The sequence below is a fragment of the Camarhynchus parvulus genome, chromosome 7, assembly GCF_901933205.1.
Source record: "Camarhynchus parvulus chromosome 7, STF_HiC, whole genome shotgun sequence".
In the NCBI taxonomy this organism is placed as follows: domain Eukaryota; kingdom Metazoa; phylum Chordata; class Aves; order Passeriformes; family Thraupidae; genus Camarhynchus; species Camarhynchus parvulus.
Window position 1 is genome coordinate 21,990,334 of NC_044577.1, and position 27,492 is coordinate 22,017,825.

Below are 27,492 nucleotides of genomic sequence, written 5' to 3' on the forward strand. Positions count from 1 at the left end.
GGCCCTCTGGGCCCCCCTCACCCCTGCCCCCCCACAGTCCTTGGCTTTGCACGCCAGACTCCGAAAGGCTCTTTACTGTGTGGCCGAGGCCTCAACAGCGTTTGGCACATTTACAAAAGAGACTGAAAAGGGGGATGGCAGCACAATGCTGCGGGAAGGGGGTGCCTGGCAGAAACATGCAGTTCCTGGGGCAGCGGGGCCAGCTGGGCTGGGCTGGGGGGGCTCCCAAAGCCGAGGGCTCCCCAGTCCAGTCTCACCACCATCCTGCCTGCCTGGCCATGGGGAAATCCTGGCTCACTCCGTAATAAGTTAATACAAATCACAGCAAGAGAAATATATACAAGGCGTGAGCCTCTGCCAGCAGCAGTGCTCTGGGCAGGGGCTCCTGCCCTGCCCTGCCCCAGGGTCCCCCGGCCACTATAAAAATCCAGTCGCCAGCAAAACAGCGACGGTCTCTGATGCAGGGGTCCCCGCATCCCTGAGGCAGCCCAGCCTTTGCCCAAAGGCTGGAGCCAATGTCCTGTCTCCCATCAAAATATTTTGTGGGGGATGCACCCTGCCAGCGCAGCTCCTGCTGGACAGGCACTGATTGCCAGCATCACCTTGGGAACCACCTGGCCGTGGCAGTCTCTGCCCCAGGACCACCCCGGTCCAGCTTGGGAAAAAGGAGTGGCAAGCTGCTCTGGGGTGTAGGGAGGGTGGCTAGGGCAGGAGGATCTTCTGAGGAGGCAGGTTTTGGGAAGCACTGCCTGGGAGCTGCTCTTGGGAACAGGGTGGGACAGGGCTCACATGCTCAGGGGATTCCCTGCTGGGAAAAGGGCCATGGGACCTGCTCTTTGAGGAAGGGACATTAGGGGACAGGCACTTGGGGAGTTGCTGGGGGTGCAGTGGGGTGGGGAGCTGCTCCTGGGAAGGGGGGGACTCAAATACGGGGAAACGTTAAGATGCAGGATGAGCGTGCCCGGGCCATAGGGTAATGCACAGCAGTGGGGGCTCGGGGACCCACCACCCCAGCAGAGCCACTCGCACTGCACGTCCATGGGTTCTGGTCCTTGGGCTGAGTCCCTGCCAAAGGGCTTCCCCAGCACCTTTGGGCCCCACTGGCAGCTGGGGCTTCCCCAGACAAGTCCCATGTGTCTCCAAGAAGGGTTTCCATCTGCAGCCCCAAGCTGCATGTGGCCACTTGGGGCCAAGGACAAAGCCCTGCCTGTCTCAGGGGTTCTGTCAGAGCAGGCTGGGGTGCTGGTGTTGCTCGAGGTCACTGGGTTGGCTTATACCCTCACAGCAGGGCCAGAGCCCGAGGTGAGGGGCACGGTGGAGCTGCAGTCATAGTCCAGGTCCACCACGGCATGGGAGCTGGCGATGAGGCTGTTCAGCGACGGTCCTGTCTGCCGCTCTCGGAAACTCTGGATGTAGCTCTGTGAGAGAGGAACAGAAAGTGAGGGGGGCTCTGCTCCTGGACCACTCCACCCCATCCTGAATGCTGCTGCAGCCCCTCCCTGCCCCCCCCTCTCAAAAACAGCCCAGTGAAATCCCCAGCACCTGGGCCCTCCAGTGACTGGCCACAGCAGGGAGCACAGCCTTATCCCTCCCCTGGGCATTTTGCACCTTGCCTACTGATTATTTCTGCTATGCCAACAGTGCTCTTGGCCAGCAGTTTTCATTTGCTTGCAAAGGCTGAAGTGCTCCGTGGTAGGAATGACCCATTCCAACTTGAGTTGCTCAGTCCCTGGGACACCCCAGTCTCAGCCCTCAAGAAGCTCAGATGTTAGCTGGTGCCTGGGCGCCTCTCCATGCCCCAGCCCCCCGATGTGGAGAAGGAATGAGTGTGGAGACTGGGGGAGATCTCTACCCTGGCTGCGGGACTCACAGGGGAGAGCACGTCCCCATCGAAGCGGCGCACAGGGTTGGGCTTGCGGCGGTAAGCAGGCTCGGGGGGGTGGGCTTTGTGCTGGTGGGGTGGGGGGGTGGTGGGGTCTCCGCTTCTTCTTCTTCTCCTTTCGGTCTTCCCGCTGCTTGATGCGCATCAGCTGCACGCGGCGCTGCTGCCGGCTGATGATCACTGTGGAGTAAAGCGGCCTGTGAGCACTGGGGAGCACATCCAAACAATTCCCAAAGCCAAACCAGCACCACCTTTGTGCAACCAGGCCTCCCTTGGGTGGTGTGCCACCAGAGAGTCCTGAACCCCGTATCTGATTTTGTGAACCCCATGCTGGAAACATCCACCCCAGTCACCTGGTTCCCAGTTCCTACACTCACCCTGTGCCATGCCCATCTGCCCCACTCCCCACACACCTTCTGTATGCGAGTAGCCCTCGGCTGTGACCTTCCACTGGACCAGGACACCCAGTGTGGTGAGGAGCGGCCAGATGCCCAGGATGACCCAGCTGTACCAGCACACGGGGCGAGCAGGGGCCACCTTGATGCGCTCATAGATGTACTGCACCAGGAGGAAGAGCTCGATGAAGTAGTCGACAGTGACGGTCATGATGGCGCTGCCGAAGACGGCGGTGGAGAGGGTGGTGAAGAAGCGCTGCCACTGCAGTGTGAGGACAGCAAAGAGCATGCCCACACCCAAGAGCAGTGCAATGGGGATCCACACTGTTGGTGGGTGGTAGAATTGCTCCATCACCACCAGCGTGGCCACCGCCAGCAGCAGCCCCAGGAGCAGCCCCACCATGAAGAGGCCAACACTGCGCACCAGCATGGTGACCAGCCCACACAGGACTCCAATGCCCAACCCTATGCCCACTGAGGCCTCCACGCTCAGCTGTGTGTCCAGCACCCGCTCCTTGTAGCACAGCATGAAGATGATGATAGAGCCAAACATCAGCCCTGTCAGGAACATGACAGCCTTGAAGCAGCGGTAGCCTGTGGAGAGACCACCAAAGTCAGGGAGTGCATGGCCAGCACCCCCCAGCTCCCCTCTGTCCTCCTCCCCACTTGCCCCACCAGCAGTTGGGCTGGCCTGGCTCACCAAAGAAGCAGTAGATGATGCCAAAAAGGCAGCACATGGCGCACACCACTGAGGGCACCACCTGGTAGCGACGCTCAATTTCCTGCTGGCAGCTGTGCCCCCACTCCTGGCCTGGCTCATGCGGCAGCAGCTTGAACCGCAGCGTCTGCACAGTTGCAGTCATGGCTCTGGGGATTCCTGGGAGAGGCATCAAAATCTCCACTCCTGCCTCATAGCCCGCCGGCAGAACTGTGTCCTGGCACCCGCCCCACCTGGTGGGAGAGAGACAAGGAGAATGGAGGAACTGATAGCACACGCCCAGCAGCCATCCCACCACTCAGTACTTGGCTACCAGAAATCCTGCTCTGTCTCCCCCCTATGTGCGTAGGAACGGAGGGAATGAGGGAACAGCCTCATCAGTGGGGGTGCAGACAGTCACCCAACCTGTGGCTGAAGGGATGTGCTGTTCCCAGAGAGTCTGCCTGTGTCCCTGGGAGCTTCGTGTCACTTAATAATTTGTCTGTGAGTTCAGTTTCCTGCCCATGCCTCTCCGGCACCCTTTCCCTGTTCAATTAACAGGAGACTTCCACAACTTGGTATTTTCTGCCTGTGAAGTAATTATGCTCAGTAATTAAGTCACCCCTCAGTCTTCTATTTTTATAGGCTAAACAGATTGAGCTCTTTAAGCTTGTACTCCAAGGCATTTTCTCCAATCCTCTAATCATATTTCTGGCTATTTTTCATCTCTGCTCCAGCTCCTACTGTCCTTGTAAAAACAAATCGGGCCTTCCCACTAGATCCAGCCCTCCCATGCCAATTCATGGGGCTGGAAGGGCACCAGCTGTACCTGGCACTGCCCCTTACCCAAGGGCTCACCCGTAACGCTGTGGCTATGCCGGGATGCTGAGCAAACAGTTACTGGCCCCCCTGCAGCGCCTACACAGATGGAGGGGTCATAATCCCCTGCAAAGACTGATCCAGCTTCAGTTTAAACCTAATTACAGTGTCTGTCTGCCTGCTCCCACCTGGAGCCAGTTCCATCACCCCTTCACTCCCCTAGTCCCTTTAGAGGCTCAGTTGGTTTAGAATGGGTTTATTGTCACAAATTGTCCCCAGGCCAGCATCACTCCTTTCAAGTGCCAAGTTTATGCGGCCAGTTCAGGACAGCTCACAAAAACAGCGCTCTGCGAAGGAGCTGGGAAGAGGGCAAAGGCTGCGGGCATGGCTTCTTGTTGCCCAGCATCTTGCTGCTGCCCAGACGGGCTCCACTGGCATCTCATCCCTTGCAGACAACCTCCTTCCTCCCTTTGGCTGGAGAAGGCAACACCAGCCACGGCAAATCCCCGTGGGGAAGCCGAGCACAGAGCCTAATCCCAAGGAAGCAGGCGGGTAGGGAGTGGGCAGCCAAGCGCTGGGCCCCTTCTGGAGCCCGCGGGGGGACGCTAAGCAGGATTGGACTTTACCCGCAGAGCCCAGGCGCGACGCTCCGGCCCTGCTGGGGATGGGCGATGGTGTGAGGAGGGCGAGCAGGGCTCTGCCGGCCCGGGGGCCCGGGGATGCGGCATGGCACGGCTGGCCGGCCGGTGCGGGGATGGCACGGGCCGGCACGGGCTGCGGGGCAGGGCTGCGGGCAGCGGTGCGGGCGGCTCGCGGCGCCCATTGGCGCGGGCACTGTTGCTAGGGGAGCCCAGCGCCTGCTCATTGGCGCCGGGACTTACCCACCTGCTGCCGCCCGCCCCGGGCCCCCGAACCCCCTCCCTTCCCCGCAGGCCACAGCGCGGCGGGGCCCGGGAGCAGCGCCCGGGGCAGAGTCCCGCCGCGGCGCCCCCATCGCCGCCCCCCGGCCGGGCCCCGCTGCACCCGCCGGGCTGCCGGGCCCCGGGCCGGGCGCGGCGTTGCCGAGCGACGGCCGCAAAGGCCGCCGGGGCGCGGAGCCGCTCCGCCCCTCTCTTTGTTCGGGGCGGGGGTCCCGGGGGCGCTACGGCGGGTTCCCCGCGCGCCCATCCTGGGTTCCGCGCTCACTCCGCTGGACGACGGAAAGATCGGGAACCTGGTGCCCCAGCCCTTCCCCCGAGGGGTACGGCGCGTCACCCGCCGGCCGGATCCCCTCGTGCTGCCCCCCTCTGCCGCTCCGCCCGCTCCCACCTGCGCTCCCGGCGCGGCAGCGGCGGCGGCCCCGCGGCGCCCGGCGCTCCCGGCGCTCCCGGCGCTCCCGGCCGCGGACCCCGCGCATGGTGGCGGCGCGGCCGCCGCGCGGTGCTGAGCGGACAGCTCCGCTGACGTCACCGCGCCGTCACCGCGCGCCGGGGGCGGGGCCGCGGGGGCCGGGGCGGGGCCTCTGCATGGGGCGGGGCTGAGGTGGGGTAAATTGGGGGTGCCCCGGGGTGCCATGCCTTGTGCCGAGGCCGCAGCCCGAGGCTGTGTGTGCAGCACACCCCAGGCTGAGCCATGTGTGCCATGTGCTCGGCGTGCAGCGGCTGCCAGGGCTGCAGGCCCCTCGGCACTATGTGCGGGGACAGAGCAGTACAGGGTGCCGGGGTGTGGATGTGGGAATTGCAGGATAATCTTGTGTCAGGTGGGACCTGACAGTGCAGTGTGCCAGGGCCCTGGGGACTGGAGTGCCTGCGTTCAAGAGCGGCAAAGGCACGCGTCAGGGGCATCTAGAGCAGCTGCCCGCGTGTCCCACATGAGTGGATGGGAGATACAGCCATGGCAAGCAGGTGGGGGGACACAGTGCTCTGCAGAGGCAGAGTTCTCTGGAGCTGGCACCTCCTGGCTGTAGCGCCTAGGGACCCCCTGGAAATCCTGGCACACAGAAGACTGTTGGCAGCAGCTGCTGTTCCCTCTGGCAGCCCCTTCTCAGCCCCTGCCAACACTGGGGAAACAAAGGCGGGAGCTGCAGCTGGCAGGGGGCTGAGAAGGGGCTGCTGGAGGAACGGCACTGCTGCCTTCCTGCTGCTTCCCTACAGAACCTTCCAAAGCCGCCAGGCATGGGGGCCCTGGGCTCAGCCACTGCCAGGCAAGCCCTGGGGAGGTGTGTGCTCTGCCCTCAGCTTCCCACGCATGTTTCCTGAGCTCAGACTCTGGAAACTTAATTACTTTCTCTGATCTGCACCTCTATCTGAATATAAGTTCAGATCAACAGGGTCATATTCAGAATGAAACCTCTCATCACTCACATAAAATGATCTGGGTTTGTGTAAGGTGGCTAAAGTTAAATATTCCAACTGATAAAAGAAATCAAGTACATCTATTTCTAATGCATTCTGCTATGTACAGAAAACAGGACACTTTTTTTTATCATCACGACTGTGTTTTGACCTCTGTGTGTGGAAGATCTCTGTTTCTTTCTTAGCTCTGCACCGTTTTTTCCTTGTGGTATCTCCTCATCCCATTGCATTTTCTCTGATTCTACTTTTTATATGTTCTTCATTAAACTGCCATCCACGTGACTGCTTTTGCCTATTGCTTGTCTTGGTCTATTCAAGAGTAAAAAGGCCTATGAAAAGCAGCCGGGCTTGGATGATGGTCTAGTATCTCAGGGGGGTGGGATGCTGCCAACTGCTTTCCGATGAAAACAGGCTGCTTTGTTTTAGAAAATGAAAGAGATCCTGGAGCTGAGCGGGCCCCCACATGCCCTCAGTGCCCTGCAGTGCTCTGTGGCTGCTGGTGCTCCCCAGGGCAAGCGGGCTGTGTTTCATGGGGAGGGTGGAATGGACTGTCCACCCAGAGTAAATCCAGAGGCACTTGAGAGTCCCAACGGCTGAAAGGCTGTGGAAGTGAAGCCATGGGCTGGGAATGGGCAGAAAGGCCAGGTCCTCCTTCTTGCCCTTATTCAGCAATGCCTGGCACTGAGCAGCCGTGTAGGGCTGCTTGCCTTGCAGCTTCTGGGTTGGATCATTCCTGTGCTGGAAGCTCCGTTTGTGCAGTAAACTCTGCCCTGATATGGTTCTTTCAGCTCTGTCTGCCCCGGGTGCTCTTTCTGGCAGCCAGTGCGATGGTGCATCTATGCTGCAAGACAGCTCACAGTGGGATGGTGACCCGACCCCACCTGGAGGAGCTCCCTTTGCTCCCGTTTGAAACACATGATAAAGGCCCCTGCTGCTGGGATCTCCTGGTGTCTGCCTGCCCTCTGACTGCCCGGGATGGTTTGGTTCTGTGCATCCAAAGGTCTTCCAGCCACCGTTTCTCTCCTGCTATGCCTGCTCTCCAGGCACCCGGCGTGCCCAGCTGCCTCCTACAGCCTGCAGCCCACACTGTGCTGCTCTGACCTCAAACACTCAGCCCCCACTAGTCCTCCCAACGACCCAGCCACCAGCCACACCGAGGGGACGACCCTCGGGCAGCGGTTTTGGGGAGCGTGGCGGTTCAAGCCCACCATGAATTCACCAGCGCCGTGGTTTGGGCTGTCCCGGGGAGGGTACACACGGCCCCGCGGAGGTCCTCGTGGCCCGGGCACAAAAGGCCGGGGAAATGCACTCTAAAGCCCTCTCAGGTGCCGGTCCCCGGCAGATGCGCTTTCCGCTCTGTGAGCCGGCAGCCGGGGCCTGAGGCGCTGCCCTGCTGGCCCGCATCGCCGGGGGCGCTCCCGGCGGCCCAGCCGGCGCCGCTGCGGGGCGCGGGGCGCGAGGTGCGGGATGCGGGGTGCGAGGCGTGGGATGCGGGGTACAGGGTGCGGAGTACGGGATGCGGGGTGCGGGGCACGGAGCAGCCCCGCGGGATGTGGGGTGCGGGGCACGGAGCAGCCCTGCGGGGTACGGGGTGCGGGGCACGGGGTGCGGGGCACAGAGCAGCCCCACGGGGTGCGGGGCACGGGGTGCGGGGCACAGAGCAGTCCCGCGGGGTACGGGGCGCGGGGCACGGGGTGCGGGGTGCGGGGAACGGGGTGCGGGGAACGGGGTGCGGGGCACGGGGTGCGGGTGCGGGTGCAGGGTGCGGGTGCAGGGTGCGGGTGCAGGGTGCGGAGCACGGAGCAGCCCCGCGCACCGCCCCCGGCCCGGCCGCTGCCCCGCGGTCTCCCAGCAACCTGACCCCGCCCCCACGCTTGCCCCCTCCCCCGATTGGCCGCCCCGCCCCGTGACGCGTCGGTCGCTGCGCGGGCCATTGGTCGGGGCGGGTGACGCGCGGCAGGGCGGGGCCCGCGGGTGACACGTCGGACGGCGGCGCCGCCAGCGGCAGCGGCAGCCGGCCCCGGTCGCGGTCCCGTCCCGGCCATGCGGCTGTCGCTGGTGTTGTCGGTGCTGCGGCCCGCCGGGCCCGTCGCCATCGGCGTCTCGCTGGGCTTCACCCTCAGCCTGCTCAGCGTCACTTGGGTGGAGGAGCCCTGCGGGCCGCCGCCGCGCCCCGCCACCCGCCCGCACCCCGACGGCGGCCCCGCGCCGCCCCCGGCCCCGCCAATGGCAACGCGGCGCGCAGGCCCAACGCCGTGCCCGCCGCGCTGGGCGCTGACAACTGGGAGCCCCGCGTCGTGCCCTACCGGCCGCCCAGCCCCGGCAGGGCCGCCAAGAAGGCCGTCAGGTGCGGGGGGGCCGGGCCGGGCTGGGGGACTTGGGCCGCCGCTCACCGGGGTTTATCTGGGGGTAACTGCGGGCGAGCCACCTGCCTTGGCGGGGCTGGGCGGCTTCAAAGGGGGCTTTACAGAAGGCTTAGTGGTATGCTGTGCCCTCCATTCAGCGACCTAGGGCTGCAGACGGGTTTTTCTCACTGAGAGTGCCTTTCCCAGCTGCTTCCTTTCCTCCCCTGTATCCGACTTCACGTTAACCCCAGCCCGCAGCGAAGAGCCTCCTGCCCGTGCTGGTGCCCGCTGTGCGAAGGTTGCCTGCTGCAGCACGTGCTGCCGCGCACCCTGCGACGGTCCCCTCCTGTCTGAGCAGGGACCCCTGCCGTGGTGGCGCGTCCCCACCTAGTGCTGCAAACGCCAGCCCGCTCCGGAGTCGGCTGCAGCCCCATCCCAGCGTCCCCTGGATGACAGGGAGCAGGCAGTGAAAGGGCCTCCTTGTCCTGGCGAGGTGGTGGGCGGATGAAGGGGGCTGAATGGGGCCACTATGTACCAGGCGGCGGTGGGGGGATGTGCTGGGGGGGGGTCGCTTCCTGCTACTGCACCAGACTGGGAGAATTAAACCTGAAAGTCATTGTGAGCGCGACAGCTGGGGGCCGTGCTGGGGAGGGGCACCCAACCGGCCCCCTTGCTGGCTCCAGCAGCCTGTGTGGGGCCTGGCTTCCCCAGGGAGGGCAGCACAGGATCTCCTGCCTCCTTTTGAGTAGTATGACTGGCAGGGGTGGCAGGAAGGTGCTTCCCAGTTCAGACCTGTCTGGGGCTAGCCTCATGGTTGGGGTGTCTGGTGGGTCATGTCTATGCTACAGCTGGGTTGTACAGTCCTGTTTCCTGCTTTTAGCTGTGCTCAGCCTTTTGAGAGCATCTGTTTTGAGCTGGACTGGCCAGCTTATGGGAAAGTAGGGTCCCCTTTGATGTCATGTTGACGGGGGACCTCAGCAAAGTGCTCTGCAGTGCCTCTGAGACAGGTGTAGTGGCAGCTGGTGACACTGGGTGATGTCTTTTGTGCATTTCTGAAGCCTGGGAGCAGTTCCTGCAGAGGAACCGAGGTCAGTGCCATTGGTTACAAGAGCGAGGTGCAGGCTGGGGTGGGTTGCAGTGCCCTAGGGGCCATACATTGTCTTCTTCTTGCAGGACCCGGTACATTAGCACCGAGCTGGGGATGCGGCAGCGGCTCTTTGTGGGCGTGCTGACCTCCAAGAGCACACTGAACACGCTGGGGGTGGCTGTCAACCGCACGCTGGCCCACCGCCTGGAGCGCCTGGTGTACTTCACCGGGACACGGGGCCGCAAGGTGCCCCATGGCATGACGGTGGTGACGCACAGCGACGAGCGGCCCATCTGGAACATGTACCAGACCATCAGGTACCTTCTGGACCACTACGTGAACGATTTCGACTGGTTCTTCCTGGTGCAGGATGATACGTACACGGAGGCGCACCGCATCAGCCGCCTGGTTGCCCACCTCAGCATTGACACCCACCTCTACCTGGGTCGTCCTGAGGAGTTCATCGGTGGGGACACTGAGGGACGTTATTGCTATGGAGGGTTTGGCTACTTGCTGTCCCACAGCCTCCTCCTGCTCCTGCAGCAGCACCTGGAGAGCTGCCGCAATGACATCCTCAGTGCCCGGCCTGATGAGTGGCTGGGCCGCTGCATCATTGACTACACAGGTGTCAACTGTGTTGAGGAACACGAGGTAGGTCCTGAAGCAGAGATGTCTGAATCCATTCCCAGTGTTTTCCCTCTTCCCTGTGGGCTCTCTCAATCCTGGGAGGACTAGCTGTTGCACCCTGACATCCTTTGAGCTTGCTGTGCTGGCATCTGGTGGTGTGGGAGTACATGTTGGGGCTGGCTGTGACCTATCTTTCCTGGCTGGCACAGGGTCTGCATTACCACTATTTCGAGCTGGGGAAGAACGCAGACCCTGAACGGGAGACTGACCTCCGCTTCCAGAGCGCCTTCACTGTCCACCCTGTGCTGGATCCCCTCCAGATGTACCGGCTGCACAAGTACTTTGCACAGGTGGAGCTCGAGAGAACCTATCAGGAGATCCAGCAGCTCCAGGTGAGACCTGAGTTGGCTGGGAGGGTCTTGGTTCTGTTTGTCATCCCTGTGGGCTTTCTGGTTTCTCTGTGTGTTTCTCACCTGATCCTGCTGTTGGACAGGATCTTCTGAGCTCATGTGGCTGCAGAGGCAGTGGTGCTGTCTGGAAAGCAGCTTTGGACCTAGATGGGTCCTGGAGATGTAGTGGTGGTTCAGGGTGATGAAGACAGAAGGGTGCAGAGGTCTGTCACAAAGGCCAGGTAGGGTAGAGGAGAAAACCTGAGGTGCTGGACTGGAGTCCGGTTGAGGGCAGAGTTTTTCTGGCACTGCTTTTTGAGCCAGCTCTGGTTAATCTCTGTGTATCAGAAATCAGCTTGAATGCTGCCCCAGCTGGAAGACCTACTTGTGCCTGTCTTGGCTTTCACTTGTCCATCTCTTGTCTTGCAGATGGAGATCCAGAATGCCAGCAGCCTGTCTGCGGATGGGGACCACATCGCCACATGGCCCATTGGCATCCCACCCCCATTCCAGCCCAAAACTCGCTTTGAGGTGCTGCGCTGGGACTACTTCACAGAGGAGCAGGTCTATGCCTGTGTGGATGGCTCCCCCAAGTGTGAGCTGCATGGTGCAGATCTGGCGGACGTGGCCGATGTGGTGGCCACGGCCATGGAGGAGCTGAACCGCAAGTACCAGCCAGTGCTCCATGTCCGCAAGCAGCAGCTGGTGAACGGCTACCGGCGCTTCGACCCCACACGTGGCATGGAGTACACGCTGGACCTTCAGGTGGAGGTGGTCACCCAGAAGGGACACAGCCGGTCTGTCACTAAGCGAGTGCACCTGGTGCGGCCCCTCAGCGAGGTGGAGATCATCCCCATGCCCTATGTGACAGAGGCCAGTCGCATCAATGTCATCCTGCCGCTGACGGCCCATGACCGGGACTACGCCGCCCGCTTTCTGGAGGCTTATGCAGCAGCCGCTTTTGAGAGCAGTGAGAATGCAGTGCTCACCTTCCTCTTCATCTATGACCCCTTTGAGGCCCAGCAGGTCACCCAGAATGATATCTTTGCCTCTGTGAAGTCCCAGATCACCGAGTATGAGCGCAAGTATGCAGAGGTAAAGATCCCCTGGATCAGTGTTAAGACAGACGCGCCCTCCCAAATCAAGGTCATGGACATTATCTCCAAGAAGCATCCTGTGGACACACTTTTCTTTGTGGCTGGCGTGGGGACAGAGGTCACCATTGACTTCCTTAACCGCTGCCGGATGAACACCATAAACAACTGGCAGGTTTTCTTCCCCATCCACTTCCAGGGCTACAACCCAGCTATTGCTTACCACAACCAGGTGCCGCCCACCACACTGGACCTGCTGAGGGACATGGGGCACTTTGACCGTGACGTCTTCCATGAAGCCTGCTTCTACAACGCTGACTACATGGCAGCACGCACCCGCATGGCGGGGGACGTGCAGGAGAATGAGGACATCCTGGAGACCCTGGACATCTACGACATGTTCATCAAGTACTCCAACCTCCACGTCTTCCGGGCTGTGGAGCCTGCCCTGCTGCAGCGCTACCGGCACCAGGCCTGCAACCCCCGGCTCAGCGAGGACATCTACCACCGCTGTGTGCAAAGCAGCCTGGAGGGCGTAGGCTCTCGCTCCCAGCTGGCCATGGTCCTTTTTGAGCAGGAGCAGGGGAACAGCACCTGAACCCTGGATGGTGGAGGGGCTGGCCCTGCCATGTTATGCCTGCCTGCCCATTCCACTTCTTCTTCTGCCCTAATCTGTCTTCCTTCTGCAGCGGCTGCAGAGATTGCTGGTGTCCAAGTTCATGACTTGCCCCACTGGGGCTCCCCAGGCCGGGGTCTGCCAGCCCAGGGTGCCTGGGTCTTTCTCAAGCAGCCATGGCTGTGCAGACCCCAGGCAAGATGGGGTCAGAGTCACTGAGCTGCAAGCTGGAACATCTGGCTCCTCACTCAGAGCTGGTGGCTGCTGGCCCCATCCTTCTGTCCTGGCCCTGCTGCTGAGCACTGGGGAGATGGGCTACTGTGTCTCTTGCTGTCCCCTCTTAACTGGGGGAATGTAGAGCCCAAAGTCCCCCTTCTGCAGGGCTGTGACTGCCACAGGGCCTGGAGTGATCCCTCGTAGTTCTCCCAGTGTCCTAGGACAGGAATGTGCTCCTTGCTCCTTTGGAGCATTGGCCTGGTTGTACAGGGAGGATCATGTCCCTGTGCCCGCCACAAGCTTGGACAGTGGAATGGGGCACATCCCATCCCAAAAGAGCAATAAGGATGTTGGTTTTGGGGTTTTGCCCCTTGGCAATGAGCTGGAGTGCTCCTGGCTGGTTGGGGTGTGAGGAACGTGGGCCCCTGAGGCCTGTGGGTGTAGGGGGTGCCGGAGGGGATCCTGCTGATTTCATGTACCGTGAACTGCTCCCCATGGGAACCATGACCCAGGCCGCTTCGGCCTTCGCAGTATTGATAGGACGTCGGAGGTCACAGCCCTCAGACGAGAGCCTCCTGACAGAGGTGGGATCCCTCCCCGCTGTGGGGCTGCCCTCAGGGTCGAGGGACATTGTGCCTGACACTGATGGGCATGGCAGAGGGTTTGGCTGTGCATCTCCTAAGGAGAAAGCGACTGAGGAGCCGCTCACTGCTCCTGGTTTGTATTTAATAGGGGGAAAGAAGGGGGGATGGGGTGCATTTACACTAATAAAATGGAGAGATGTACTTGTGGGTCTGGCTGATTCTCTCACGAGGCAACTATGGGGAGTCTTTGTGGTGGTAGATGCTAGCTGCTTGTATAAGTTCTGTCTGCAGCTGGCTGGACAGATTCCTTACAGAGATGCTTCTTTCCCCGAGCACCTGCAACATCCTTTACGTGGGCAGGGAGATGCCTGCTTCTTAAGGAGGCTGTGGGAGCCCATTGCCTTATGGACAGGCTGGCAGATGTGCCAAGCAGACACTTGGAAATACCTGCTTGAACCCCTGCAGCTTGCAGCAGGAGTCCTGCACTTCCTCTGATGCTCATGGTCTCTAGTGCTGTCCTGCTGTAGCTGCCTGTTGCCATCACTGGTGGTGTGGCAGGATGCTGAGCCCCTTGTGGGAAGTCCAGTGCAATGTCCAATGCCCTGTCTTTCCTGTTGCTGTAAACCTTGTGGTCCCACTGACCAGTCCTCCTCAGCCCTGTCTGTGGGTGGAAAAGCACCAGTAAAGGGCGGGTGGAGCTGTGTGTCCTCCCATATCTGCTATCTCTGTAACAGCCTTCATGGTCTGTATGTGAGTCATGGGGGACTCCTGGCCCATGTCAGAGCAGACTGAGCTGGCTGCTCAAGTGAGGTGAACTCTGCCCTCCAGGATCTGGGATCAGCTCTGAAGGAAGCTCCCAGGCTAGAAACTTGATCTGAGCACTGTGTTGGATTACTGGTGCTGAATCTGCTCTCTCTGCATCATTCTCACTCTTTTTTGAGCTGTTTTACATCTCAGGGCTTCTCAGCACTTGTGTTTTCCAGTTCTTAGTTGGGTAGAGCACTGTGGTGCTGTCCTGGACTTTTTCATCACCTAACACTCCTGTTTGCATTATGAGGTGTGGGGACTGTGTCCCCTGCCTGTGCTTCCTGCTCCTGGCATGATTTTCATAACTCCGTGTGCCCTTCCCACCAGCCCTTTACTCATCATGTTTTACTGCTTCATGAAACACACGTATCAAAGAGACACCCTCAAGAAAATTAACTGAACCTACTCACTATTACTTATCAAGGCTGCTAATGCTCAGCAAAACTCATGGAGGCCCCTGGGCTGTGTGGTATGCCTTTTCCAAGGATACCTCATTCATCTCTTCCTGCTCCAGTCTCTGTATCCATGGTGTAGGAGGGTATATGTTTAAATATAATTTTATTATATTTCAGACAGTAACTGTTAGCTTGTTCTGAGTATTTCTATTTTTGATCTTCCCTGAGCACATCCTTAATTCCCTTCAAGTGGAAATCTGGGGCAGAGGGAGCGAGGCAGATGCAGGTGTGTTAGAGATACATTTATCCTTTGAAAAGTGGACCGAGTAGTAAGATGTGATTAGGCATTAGAAGAGTATCCAAATGGTAATAAAGCAGCTTCAAATCAAGTTGTCTGTGAAAAGAAACCCAGAATTGTCATTTAATTATCATGAGACTGTCAAGATAAAGTTGCTGTTGCCTCACTGCTGTTTGCCCAGACGAGTTAGAGGTGTTTGCATACTTAACACTGATTGGCACCACTAGTCCATTTTTCCAGCAAGGGGGTCATGGGCAAATGATCAAAGAGCGAAGCAGTGAGCTTGGCATTTGCACGTCATACAGACATGCTGAGAGTCACTCCTTTCTCCAGGTGCTGCCTGTCACCATCAGCATCTCCATGCTTGGGGAGGAGGTGACAGCAGTGAGGCCACATGTCCCATTGCATTTCAGGGCTTACTTTCAAACCCTCTCCTCCCAAGCTGCATGTTTTTTCTTTCATTGAAATGCAGCTGTTCTATGAGAACAGCTGTAATTACTGCTTGTGGCAGTGGAGGCATGTTGGAAAGTGCCCAGAGGAGATGCCTGCCCCATAGACAGAGGAGATCCTTGCTGCCTGCTCCATCCTGGTGCCTACTCCCTACTGCCACTCCTGCTGTGTCTTCTGGAGTTGTCACCTCTACGGTGACAGAAGCTGTTGCCAGTACAGCCGGTCCTGCTGTGATCAGGTACTTGGCATTTGTCCAGAGCACTGTGCTCATTAAAATTAAGGGCCTGTTTCACTGTAGTGGATCTCCTTCTAATTATGCCCCAGCTATTTCATGTGGTTCATTACAGGTGTTTCAAGCAGTGCTGTGCTGGGTGAGCCCCAGGTGGCAACATCTCCATCTCTGGGCAGGACTAAGCCCCTGCTGGCCCTTGAACAGGCACAGCATGGGAGGGGTTACCCAGGAGCCAAAGCACTGGGGTTTGTGGTTGACCCTGGGGTACTAAACCTGGCTTGTCTTACTGGCTCTCCTCAGCCCAGTGCCATCTGTGCTGGGACATGAGGCCTATCACAGGTGGGAGGTGGTGCTGGGTTCATGTCGTCTGCCTGTCCTGTTTGGAGAAGTGGAAGTGACAGGAGCTGTCACTTCCAGATAGCACCTGGAAGTTGTCAAATTAAAGAATAAAGGTGCTGAGAGCAACAGAGAAAAATACATGTCAAATCTTCGTTAGGTCATCACTACAGGGCTCCTGGGAATGGTCCTGAGGCTGCTTTGTTGGCATAGAAGCCGGGATGGGCCATGCATGAAGCTCAGCCTTTCCTTCAGCCATGCTTCACTCCTGTGCGTGGTGCTGGACGAGCTGGAGGACATCATGAGGAAGGACCTTGTGGGCCCACCACACAATCCTGCTCTCCTTACTCAGCTCCTGTGACACATCTTCACTGTAGAACAGGAAGCACTATGAGCTCCCAGTTACTGTCTTGGTGCAGGTGAAATGATGGGGCATTGTGGAGGGGCAGATGGGTCAGAATCTGGTGGCAGGGACAGTCTCATCCCAAAGGGATCCAGTCTTCTTACTTGATGATAACAAGATGTGGAACATGTAGCTATTTCCCTGCTTTTCCCTCTAGCACCCAAGCTCAATGCTTTTCTCACAGGGCATGGTGTGATCTGTGGGATGTGGCCCTGTGTACCAGCTGCACCCAGTTAACTCAGGCTTATTCAACCCTCACTGCTTTAGAGGGAGACCTGTGGTGCTTGGTGCTGGCAGCCTTCTCCAAGAGGTCAGCTTCTGTTTCCTCCTGTGTCCCCTTTGTGCTGCAGGGTAGCTGGGGCAGATGCATAAAGTTTTGGAGAAGGCAGGAACTGGAAGAGCATTTCTGCCAGGGAAAGCCCCAGCAGGGCCCCCCCTTCCCCTCCACCCATCCTCTGTCTCCCCTGTTTCGGTTTCACCCTGCACCCCTTGTACATGAGCACAAGACTGTGAAGTGTTCCCTGGGTCCCCCCACCACGTCTCCTCTAGGATGGTGTCTCACCCATCTCTCTGCCCCATTAGCCCTCACAGGCATCTCTGGACCTACTTGTGCCTCTTTATTAGGGAGCATTTGTACATTTATAAAACAGTGACGCACATCTCTCACGTTCACCAGCACAAGCACGCTTTGTGCTGGCCTTCCCACCATGGTGTCCGTGCCCACCCCGCTCAGGGCCTGCTGCTCCCACTGGCAAGAAGGGGACACATCCTGCACCCCCCCTTTTCGTAGGAGACCTTGGTGTAAGGCTGGCTGGCATGGCCGTGGCACATTCCTGGGATAACACGTGGCACCCCTGTGGGAACCCTCCTGCTTGCAGGTTTGTGTATGGGAACCCCACAGGGAGCTGGCACGGGGTGCTCTGGAGGGCTCCCTGGGGAGCACCAGTGTGGCTGGCCTGCTGGGAGGCTCGCTGTGGATCCCCCACACAGGGAAACGTGGAACACCACACAGCTGGGTGCTTGCACCCATGGGACCATGCTTACTGTGGGTGCATACTTCAGGGCAGCTGTTGGACCATGCAGACCCAGAGCCAGGGCTGCTGGTGCCCTGGTCCCTGCCCTGCACCTCCCATCTGTGGGGCCTTGAGGGCTGCAGGGATGATGGCTCCTCCTGCATCTATGGCTTTGGGCATGGCACAACATGGCCGTGATCCATCTAATGGGCACCAGGGATGGGGACCAAACCAGCAGGGCCAGAGGCTGCCTGGCTCAGCCCCAGCCTTCCCCCAGAGGTCCCAAATTCCTGCCCTGGGGTCCCCCTCTGCCAAGTATGTGTGTTGAGGGGGCTTTGCCAGCTCGCCCCCCCTCCTGAGATATTTTGGGGCAGTTTGCCCTGCGCTGGTGTCTGCTGCTACAGTGGAGGGGGTGGAGGCAATGTAGAACAGGACAGAGGAAGTGCTGCGGGTCCTGCCGTGTGTCCTGCCGTGCATCCTGCCATCTCAGGGCAGGCAGGAGGACTGTGGGTGCCAGTTTTGGCCAAGGCTCTGGCCAGTGGGCTGGACTGTGGCTGTCTGGAAAGGGCTGGGCACGGAGCACCCTCCTAACCATGTGCAGTCTGGGGGAGGCACAGAGGGTGCTCAGCACCTGGGGCTGGGAGCGTGGCAAGGGGTACGTGCACGGTGCAAAAGAGCAGTGACAGGCAGGGGAGTGAGGGCAGGACCCGCCACGCTGCCTGGGCTGTGCCAGGCAGCTACACCAAGGGATGAGCCACTCTGGGCAATAGCTGGGCAAGGAGAGGATGGGTTCACAACAGATTGGGGCAGGAGACAGGGGAGGCAGTAGGTTTGCAGTGCTGAAATGACTGGGGTATATTGGGGGCCAACACTGGAGTGGCAGGGGGAGTCACAGTGCAGGGGTCTGGCTGGGAACAGTGATGGAGGGGCTGCAGCCCTGAGAGACTGCATGAGGTTGGGCAAGGGTGGGCAGATGTTTAGGGGTGTTTCACAGTGGTGGTGGTGGTGCCAGGGGTCAGGGTGGTGCCATGCAGGTCTGGCTGCAGCTGGGGTCTCCCTGGGCTGGCCACGGGGGCTATGCTGCTCAGAGGGATGCCCTGCAATGCTGCCCTGCCCTGCAGCAGGAAGGGGAGGAGGTGGTTCCCGGGCAGAGGAAAGCTGTTCCAGGCATGTCTCTCTCCTAGGGAAAACCATGCAGGGCAGAGACCACCATCCAGGAGGGGTAAGCAAGGGAGGGCTTGGAGGGGCTCACAGGAACCTCAGCTTACCCCCTTCATGCTCTGCAGCACCAGGGCCTCTCTGGCCCACATCTGCTGCTCCCCCAAACCCCCTGGCATGCCCATCCCCCTCCACGCTGTGTGCTTGAAACTGGGCTGAGCCCACGTGCTAGGGGCAAGCAGAGGGGACAGGCAAAAGGGCCAGGGGGCTGCTCCAGTGCCGGTGCTGAGGCAGCTCCAGTGGCATCACTGGGGGCGAACGGTGTGGCTGGTCCTGGCAGCGGGGTGGGGGAGGCAGGGGCCTGTGCCCACCGCACCCAGTGCCACAGTCCCTCTCCATGAGAATGCTGGGGAGGGGGGTGACAGGGGGCTGCCCCCCAAACCCAGTCTTGCCTAGCAGGCGAAGTCCTCGAAGACTCCCTGGTGAGGGTAGTGGTGGCGGTGGTGGTGGTTGGGCAGGATGCTCGTGTTGTAGGCGCCCTCCACATGCCGGCCCAGTGTCTCACAGGGGCTCTGTGGGGATGGCAGTCAATAGGGTGGGCACAGATTCCATGCATCCTGCCACCTCCCTAGTCCTCCCACCCATCACAGCCTGTCTGCAGGAGCTCCCCAGGGGACACCCAGCTCCCTGCCACCCTGGGACTGCCCTGACTCTGCTGCCTGAAGGCACCAAATGCAGAACCACACAGACCCTCGATCTTGGGATAATGTCCCCTCCCTGTGGAGTGGGGGCAGACACAGCCTCACAGCCTCCAGGCAGCCAAGCCCTGCAGGGTTACCTGGTCCTTCATCTCCTCCAATCCCAGTGTGGCGATGCTGCCCGAGGGCTTCTTCAGAGGTGGCTTGGAGCGGCGCAGGACCCGGCTCACCTTATCTCGGATCACCTAGGTGCAGATGGGGGGTCAGACCTAGACCCGCACACAGGTAGCACCCTGTGTGTGCACACCCCAGTCTACACAGAACTGCTGCCTGCTCCCCTTCTCACCCAGGGATAGTGGGACAGTACCTTGGCCCACCACCCTCCCTGTCCTCGGATCACTGAGGAATGCAGGGAAACCCATTCTCCTCCCACTGCCTTCCTCTGGGTGTTCCTTAATTTGGGGGCTCCTATAGCCCTCTGGGGTGGCCACACATTTTATGCCCTCCCCAGGAAGCCTGTCTCTGTACCCACTGCCAAGACACATCCCTGAAGGCTAAACACACCTCATAGATGTAGTCCAGGATCTCCAAGATGGTGAGGATGCTGGCACCGATGAACAGGCCCATTTGCCCCCCGATGTCCCCTGGGGAGGAGGAGGGGAAGAGGGTCACCAGGAGATGCTGTGCAGCCCACTGAAAGCCTGGGGTGGGCCAGCAGGGCAGTGGGCAGTGCCAAGGCTGCCAGATGGTGGGGCACAAAGCAGTCATGGGGGCAAGGTCAGCAGACCAAGGGCGTGAGGGACATGCAGGACAGGGGACAGTCAGCAGCGTTCCACCCTTCATCCAGCCTGTGTCTGGCTGCTGCTCTGTGTGATCCCCTCCCCTCCAGACCGTCATCTTCCCAGGGCTGGGACCCCAAGCTCCACGCCTTAGGGCCCCAGAGGAAGGTGAGGGGAGTCACCGAGAAGCCCAGCAAGGTCATAGGCTTTCTTCTGCTCAATGGCTTCGTAGTTGAGTGCCTCAAAGAAGATGTCCAGCACCAGGAAGTTCTCCCTGTGGAAACACCATTGTGCTGAGCAAAAAGGGCTGTTCTGGACCCTCCTGCACCACTTCCCACAAACCTCCTGTGTCCCCCAGCCCTCCAGCTCTCAGGTGCCTCCCAGATGCTCCCAGGGCCCTCGTGAATATTTGGGCTGGTGCAGTGGGGACATGGATGGGGCATGTCCCAGGCCAAGAGAGACAGTGGGGTGGACAAGTGCTGGCAGGAAGGCTGGGAAGGTTGGACAAGTTGGGTAGAAGCTCTAGTGAAAACACTCATGCACAGAGGATGCTGCAGAAACCAAGTATGCCAGGACCCTTTCTCTGCATGCTGCCAGGAGTGGAGTGGAAGTTCCCCAGGTCCCCAGCCCCCTGCCCACCCCCTGGAATACCCCAGTGCTGGCAACTCACCGAATGTAGGTCTCGTTCTTGTTGTACTTGCGGGCAAGGTAGCGCGCTGAGCCCTTGTTGGGGATGCGGACCATGGAGATCTCCTTGCCATAGCGTGTCAGGTTGCACGGTGTGGGGCAGCTGCAGCGCTCCTGGCTGTCCTCCACTGCTGCGTCTGGGGGCAGACACCCATTGGCACAGGCAAAATCTCCAGCCCCCTCCCTGGGGCACTCGGCCGGCCCCTAGATGCCCAGCCATGGCCGCACCTACCCAGCGTGTGGTCAGCACACTCGATGTACACATTAGGGGAGCAGATGGACTCATTGCCTGTGGAGAAGCAGGTGGTTGGGAGGGGGGGAGTCTGGCCAGATTCTGCCCCCCACTCTTAACTCACTCCCTTGGAGGTAGTGCAGAGGGCAGGGTGCAGAGAGAATGGGGATGAGTGACCATTGGGTGCAGGTTGGTTGGGGCAGATGTGGCCCAGGTACAAGGCAAACAGGGAAGGTGCTGACCTGGGGTGTAAGGAGGGTAGGACAGGGGCTGACCTAGCATGTGGAGAGGATGGGGTTGTCCCTGGGTGGAGAGAGATGGGGCCAGAGGAATCCTTGGGTACAGAGTGTTGGGGCAGAGGTGATCTTTGGGTGCAGACTGCAGGGAGTTGGAGCAATCCCAGCAGGACTGTTAGGGCAGTGGGGCGCCCCTCACACCATCATGCACACCCCTCACCTGGCATATGGACCATGCGGCAGTGGCAGCTCTGCACCACGGCCTCCTTCTCACACTGGAGGCGGCAGGCAGCGATGCTGTAGGTGTCATAGCCAGGCAGCAGCTGCTCCCCCTGCATGCTGGCCCGGCAGTTCCCCCACGGCTGTGGCAGGTAGGTGAGCTGTTGGGGTGAGAATGGCATTGCTATAGGGCTGTGCTGGGCTGAGTGCCAGCAGGCACTTCCCCGGGGCTGTGGGGCATCCCGCCTTACCCGCTGCTCCTGGCAGGACACAAAGGTCTGGAAGCCAGGTGAGACACCAAATCCCAGCTGATGGATATAGGGTGGCTCGTCCTGGCTGTGGATCTGGACCCGGATGCCAGCTTCAAATGATGTCTCATCTGTGGGAGTACAGAGGTGTTGCATGCCTGCACTGACCCAGCCCCTGCACCCCTCTGATGCCCTGCTTCATCCATAGTCCCCTCACAGGGTGCTCTGCTTGCCCAGCAACCCTGAATCCTAGCACCCATCATCTGTGCCCTGCCTGAGCCATAGCTCCACTTACTGGTCTCTCTCCAGATGGGCAGGTACTCTTCCTGCTGGATGTCCAGCATGATCTCCAGCCCGTTGCCCATGCCACCTTGGCGGGTCACACGTGGATTCCTCCGATCCCCATTGAAGGTGTAGCACTTCCCATAGCGTGTGTAGACCTGGGGATGGAGAGAGCAGTGGTAAGGGAGCAGGCAGGGATCTGGTCGAGTATTCTGCAAGCAGGATGAGGTCCAGAAACTGCTTTTTGATTCCATGGAGGTATTGGAAGGAAGGTACAGTCTTTCATGACCTTTGGAAAGGCTCATCTCAGCCTGACTCCCTACTGTACCACTCCTCCACCCTTGCTGGGGTGGGGGTGAAGCATCATTCCCAGTACCCATGGGGCAGCCCAGCTGTCTTGCTCCTTCCAGGAGGGAACTCACGGGAGTGAAGTGCTGGGGGCCACAGCGCTCTCCCTGAAAGCGACACTCCACCAGCATGTCCTCGATCTGGTGGCCCAGGCGGTGAAAGAAGCTCTGCATGGTGCGTTCAGAGCGGCGCGGTGGCAGGAAGCGCGAGTAGTTGGCCAGACGCGTCAGCCAGGCACGCTGGTCCTCCCCCAGCACGGCCAGCATCTCGGGCACCAGCGAGTGGTTCTCTCGGGCCAGCCCCAGCCACTCTCCCACGGAGTAGAGGTCGGGTTTGGTGAGGTGCAGGAAGCGTGCCCGGTTGGGGTTGCAGAGGGTGACAGCCGGGAAGCGGAGCTGGGGTGCCCAGGCGAGGCGTGCGCGGGTGTGCACGGGGCGCGAGAGCAGGTGGTGCAGGCGGTCGGCGGTGCCGGTGGCCAGCAGCCCGGCGGAGGCCAGGAAGGCCAGGCTCCAGAGCAGGCGGCGCAGGCGGGACTGGGGCCGGGTACACATGTAGTGCAGCCCGGGGATCCGGGTGGCTCGCAGGATGCCAACAACGAGCTGGGGCGCGCTGCTGTCCTGGGGTCGGGTCAGAACTTCCCCGTCCTGGCAGCAGGCAAGGGGCAGCGGCATGGCTGCATTCAGGGTGGCTCCTCTGGAAAGTTGGCTGCAGGCTGCCCCTGAAGCTGCCCAGGGTCCTTGCTCCCCTCCAGGGATCTCTCTCCTGGGAGGCTTTTGCTCTGCACCTTCCTGGAGATGAACAAGGCAGGCGCCTTCCCGAGCTGCTTTGGTGATGGGTGAGGGGAGGGAGAGGAGGGGGTTGCTGCAAACACGCCTTTCCCCAACCTGCATTCAGGAATGGAAAATTCCTTCTCGAGCTGGGCTGGGACAGGGGTGTGTGTTGTCTTACCCCAGGCAAGCTGAACTGGCAGCCCCCAGTGTCCCGGCATGGTGGGCATCTGTGTCTGGATAGCGATGACCTGTCTCAGGCACAGCGTGTGAACCCTGTGCCTAGGAATGTCATGCTTCAGCTCTTCCTCCTTGTCCCTTGCCACGCATTTCACTGCAGTCACCACAAAACATTGCCTGGACCTCAAGGGTTCCCAGTTGTGTCTGCTCTGCAGCTGGGGACTCTGCCCCACAGAGGCAGGACAGTGACAGCACTGGGAGGCCATCACCTACTGCCAGTGCTGCCTGGGACCTTGACTACCTTGTACCTTGGTATCCCTGTCCCTGGAGTTGGGTACCTCAGTGCATCTGGGCCACATGGGGTGGGAGAAGCGAGACTGTGGGTCAGGAGGAGTGGAACCATGGGGTGGGAGGCTGCATGACAACCCACCTGAGCCTGGCGGGTGCTTTGAAGTGACGGCGAGGCTGTGATCAGAGTGCAGCAGTGGAGGGGGGTGGGTGTCTGTACCTGGCTGTCAGCGTGGCTGGCAGCACCCCGACAGCCTGTCAGATGCCTTCAAAGCTCAGCACTGTACTCTCCTCAGCCTCTCATCTCCTGCTGCTGCTGCTTCCAGGCACCCAGCTTTGGTGCTCACCCAGTGTGGGCTGGCATGGGGAGGGGGTGTCCCTCATGCTCCACAGCTCCAGGACAAGTCAGCCTTCTGGGCCCAGTGAAAAGCAGCATCAGGGCAGGAAAAGGCCAGTGGTGGCAGAAGAGATTGGAACAAAGGGAACTCCTGATGACCTCAGCAGTGACTCCCCAGCACCATCCCTGCCGCAGGCCTTGATGCCTGAGCAACACGTAACTATAGCCACGATGGGGACACGGCCAGGATCCCATCTGGCAGCTTGGTTACAGGTGCAGGAGGACTTCAGGCCAGTCAGAAGCAGGACAGGCCCCGAGGGGGGCCAGCGGAGGCAGCGGGCAGGACCCAAGGGCGGCAGGGCCGTGCCCGCCGTCCCTCGCAGGCCGTGCCGGCCGTCCCTCGCAAGCCGTGCCCGCCGTCCCTCGCACGCCGTGCCCGCCGTCCCTCGCACGCCGTGCCCGCCGTCCCTCGCAGGCCGCGCCCGCGGCGCCGGGTTCTCGGCGGGCGCTGCCCGGCAGGGGGCAGCAGCGCCCCGCGCTCCGCGGCCTCGCGCCCCCGTCGCCTCAGGCCCGGCCTGTGAGGGCAGCCCCTGAGCCGCACCGGGCGGCCGCTGAGCTCTCCGGCTCCTGCTGTAGCCCCGCCGCCGCCCAGTCCAGCGCTGGCACCATCCCCGGCGCGGACTCCCCGCTCCCTGCATGCTCGGAACCCTGTGGGTCACCCCACGGTACCCGCCCTGAGCTGTCCCCTCAGCGCTGTATCGCCGCAGCAGCGCCAGGACACGGCTCAGCCCCTCTCTGTGGGGCGGCTGCAGCCGGCTCGGCTATTCTCTGAGATTTATCGCGGCTGTGAGCGCCGGCGGCTGCCAGCCTGATACCATCAGCCACGGCACACCAGGGCAGCTTCTATATTAGTTTTCTTTAAACGGAGGATAAGCTCCCCAGGCTGGAGAAAATGTCATTTCTGTGAACGCTTCCATCTCGTGTCAGTTCAGACATCTCCGGGCGGCATGGCAATCACCCTGGAGGGGGGTGAGGGATGGGGATGGGATGCAGAGGCTGGGGCATATGGGGACAGATCTTAGGACACGGACCAGCGTTGGGCAGGATTGGAGGCCCAGGTCCAGCTGTGGTGGTGGCTGTGTTCCAGGCAGGTGGGCACGGCTGTGGGGGAGCATGGGGAGCAGGGTGCCCATGGTGTCCAGCTGAGTTACTCACTTGTCGGCTACTGGGGTGCTGAGGCCAGCTGTGAAATCACACTGGCGAGAGCACAGCGCAGTCCTGAAGGGCTTTGCCTTTCCAGCATGACAAATCCAATTAGATAACAGGGAGCGCATGAGGAGGAGGAGGAGGAAGAAGAGCAGAGGAGAGCCTGCCTGCACCAGGAACAGGATTTTCTCCCCGCAGCTGACCCAGAAAAATACCTTGCAGGACTGAAGCGCACATGTCCAGCCAAGGATAGCAACTGAGATACGGGCCCTTGGGCACCCAGCTCTGCCTGCTGGGCACCCATGCATGTTGCAGTCTTAGGGCCAGAGACACAGCATTCCTGTGTTATGTGCCAGTCTCCTTGCTCAGCCAGTGCATACCGGCATCCCCACGCCATGCTCTCATGCAGGGGAGACCCCATTAGGGAGGTAATTTCTTGACGTGATTCCTCATTTTCTTCTCTTTCCCATGGAGACACGCTGACCTTGACAGAAATAGCTGCCTGCGCCTTGGCAGGCAGATCTCAGTCAGATAATGTTGGGGCCCTCGGCATCTTCTTCTCCAACCCACACAATTCTGGGGCCCCCCCAAGTGCCCCCCATGCTCCCAAGACTTGCCTCCCAGCCCCCCTGCTGTGGGGAGCCTTTTGGGAGCAAGATGCTGACCGCCAGCATCCTCATCCTGGCTCATGTCAGCCCACCTGTGAGCACTGGGGGCACAAAGACCAACATCAGGCATTCCCAGTCCCCCATCCCCAGTGCTGCCAGCCCATTGTGCCAGCCTCGGGCTGATCCCAGCTCATGCAGGTATTTCCACGGCTTACACGGCTCCCCATGGTATTTAGCCTCTGGAAGACGACGTTAAACATTGCAGGCAGTGACAAATCCTGATTGCTCTGAGGAGACAAGAGGCCGCACTAAGCTTCCAGCCAAACGTTTTCATGCAAGGGGAATGAGCTGCAACATGTGTGGTGCCAGCGGGGCCTGCTGCTGCGTGCCTGGGCCACCCAGCCCTGCTCCCACATCCCCACTGGGACAGCCAGCCCTGTTCCCACACACCTGCAGGGGCATCCGGCCCTGCTCCCACATCCCCACAGGGACATGCAGCTCATGGGCAGGCCCTGGGCAGGGGCACACCACACAGGAGTGATCACCCCAGCATAGAAGCACCCTTGAGAACAGTCATCACTGGGGCATAGTGGGGATGGGAACAGGAATGGGAAGACACCAGAGTGCTGCCCACCTGGACTTGGTGGGGGTGCCAGCCCAGGGGCAACCTTGAGGATCATGTCCAGGTACCTAAGCCCAGAGAGCAAATTAGCATGAGCAAGGCTGTGGCACAAAGGAAAGCAGCCTCCAGAACTGGAAATGCTGTTTCCTGCATGCGTGCAGGCAGCTGGAGCACAGGGATGTTCCTGGACAGGAGACATGGCACAGGAGCTAGGGCCAAACTGGGATGACACTGGTAGAGCTGGGGCAATGTCACACTCACGCACCCTGCCTCCTGCTCTGCTCCTGCCCCACACTGTGGCCATCCCAGCTCTGCTGGAGCCCCTCCCCATGCCAGAGGGTCCCCCCGAGGCAGCCCCCCATCCCCACCAGCCCGCTCCCCCCGCACAGCACAGCCAGCCCCGCCTGGGTGCCCCGGGAGGGAAGCCGCAGCGCTGACGCCAGCATTACAACTGCCCGGGATATGAGATCCGCTTGGATTCAGCAATTTCAACTCATTTCAAGCCCGATTCTGCAGCAATTTTCTGAGCCAGTGGGATGTTTTTGCCACTGCAAACGTCCCTTCTCATGCATGGTCGCACCATTTCCTTTCCCCGCTCCCAGGAGGATTTGGGGAACGGTGCCAGTTTGGCTCAACCCCAGCTCTGGCAGTAGCACAACCATCTCCCACACTAGCAGCCCCTCAGTGCAGCCTCCTGCCCCACACGGAGCTGCTGGGGTGCCTCCTGCAGGACACACAGCCCTGCATATGGGGTCTGGGGCTGCTGCCTCCATGGGGCACCAGGCTCTGCATCCTCAGCCCAAACAGAGTGGGGCACCTTAGGCACAGCACACACAACTGATGGTTTTGGCTTCTTGTTTCCCCCATCCTGTGATGGACTAAGCTCTGGAATATCTCCTGCAGCTCCCTGATCTACCTCCAAAGGAAGAGGGAAAACAGTGGGGGGCAAGGGGGCCAGAGGCTGCTGCAGGCATATCCCAGAAAGGCCAGGACCCCTCCTGGCACTGCAGCTGTGCCTCTCTCTGTGCTACAGGACAGCTCTTGCCAGCTGAGTCTCCTTGGCTAGGCCTGAGCCAGCAGTGGAGATGTGGGCGTGTGGGGCTGGCAGAGCCCCTTTCATGCCAAGCAGGCTCGCTGCTGGAATACCAATAGCTCAGCTGTGCTGCAGGCTGTGCTGCTGGCCAGCCAGAGCAGGGGGAGACACCCGAGCCCCGGCACTGGGCAGGGCAAGCATGCCACAACCAGGCTGCTGCATCAGGGACAGCGTGTAACCCATGTCCCCAGGAACAGGTAGGATCTAGACCAGGGCTTCCTGTTCCTGGTGGCTCAGGAGCACAGGGATGCAATGCAAGGCAGAGGGGTGCACCATGCACATGGGCAAGGACACCCTCCCAGAATATCTGCCCATTACTGCCAGTGGCTGTTAAAGCAGGGGGACGTTGGCACCATCCAGCTTTCAGGATCAGCATCTGTGACAGCATGCCTAAACTCGTGTGCCAGAGAAAGACTTTTCCCTGCAAACCATTGCCCCAGGAGTCCTGCACTGGCCAAGCCGGAAGCTGGAGAAAGCTGTGCTCTT

At 60.3% G+C, this 27,492-nt stretch overlaps 3 protein-coding genes across 4 annotated transcripts in view; 1 reads left to right on the forward strand and 2 right to left on the reverse strand.

Annotated features, from left to right (window-relative positions):
- Nucleotides 1-59: 59 nt before the first annotated feature.
- TMEM198 (transmembrane protein 198) lies at nucleotides 60-5,148 on the reverse strand. Its single transcript, XM_030952658.1, is given in 6 exon segments — nucleotides 60-1,418; nucleotides 1,871-1,940; nucleotides 1,942-2,062; nucleotides 2,296-2,871; nucleotides 2,978-3,228; nucleotides 5,102-5,148. Coding segments are annotated over 5 exon segments (1,104 nt in total). The 5' UTR covers nucleotides 3,168-3,228; nucleotides 5,102-5,148; the 3' UTR covers nucleotides 60-1,271.
- Nucleotides 5,149-8,108: 2,960 nt separating this feature from the next.
- Nucleotides 8,109-13,283, forward strand: CHPF (chondroitin polymerizing factor). Its single transcript, XM_030952817.1, is given in 5 exon segments — nucleotides 8,109-8,344; nucleotides 8,347-8,473; nucleotides 9,645-10,209; nucleotides 10,395-10,577; nucleotides 11,004-13,283. Coding segments are annotated over 5 exon segments (2,313 nt in total). The 5' UTR covers nucleotides 8,109-8,169; the 3' UTR covers nucleotides 12,267-13,283.
- A 3,320-nt stretch (nucleotides 13,284-16,603) lies between these two features.
- ASIC4 (acid sensing ion channel subunit family member 4) overlaps nucleotides 16,604-27,492 on the reverse strand; it is a 63,566-nt gene continuing 52,677 nt past the window's right edge. For both annotated transcript variants that reach the window (XM_030952334.1, XM_030952336.1), the window contains exons 2-10: nucleotides 21,571-21,715; nucleotides 21,279-21,406; nucleotides 21,029-21,188; nucleotides 20,573-20,629; nucleotides 20,324-20,477; nucleotides 19,836-19,927; nucleotides 19,439-19,518; nucleotides 19,015-19,119; nucleotides 16,604-18,748 (exon numbers count right to left, since the gene is read on the reverse strand). In XM_030952334.1, coding sequence (XP_030808194.1) covers nucleotides 18,629-18,748; nucleotides 19,015-19,119; nucleotides 19,439-19,518; nucleotides 19,836-19,927; nucleotides 20,324-20,477; nucleotides 20,573-20,629; nucleotides 21,029-21,188; nucleotides 21,279-21,406; nucleotides 21,571-21,715 — 1,041 coding nt within the window. In that variant the 3' untranslated portion in view covers nucleotides 16,604-18,628. The remainder of the gene's footprint in view (nucleotides 18,749-19,014; nucleotides 19,120-19,438; nucleotides 19,519-19,835; nucleotides 19,928-20,323; nucleotides 20,478-20,572; nucleotides 20,630-21,028; nucleotides 21,189-21,278; nucleotides 21,407-21,570; nucleotides 21,716-27,492) is intronic.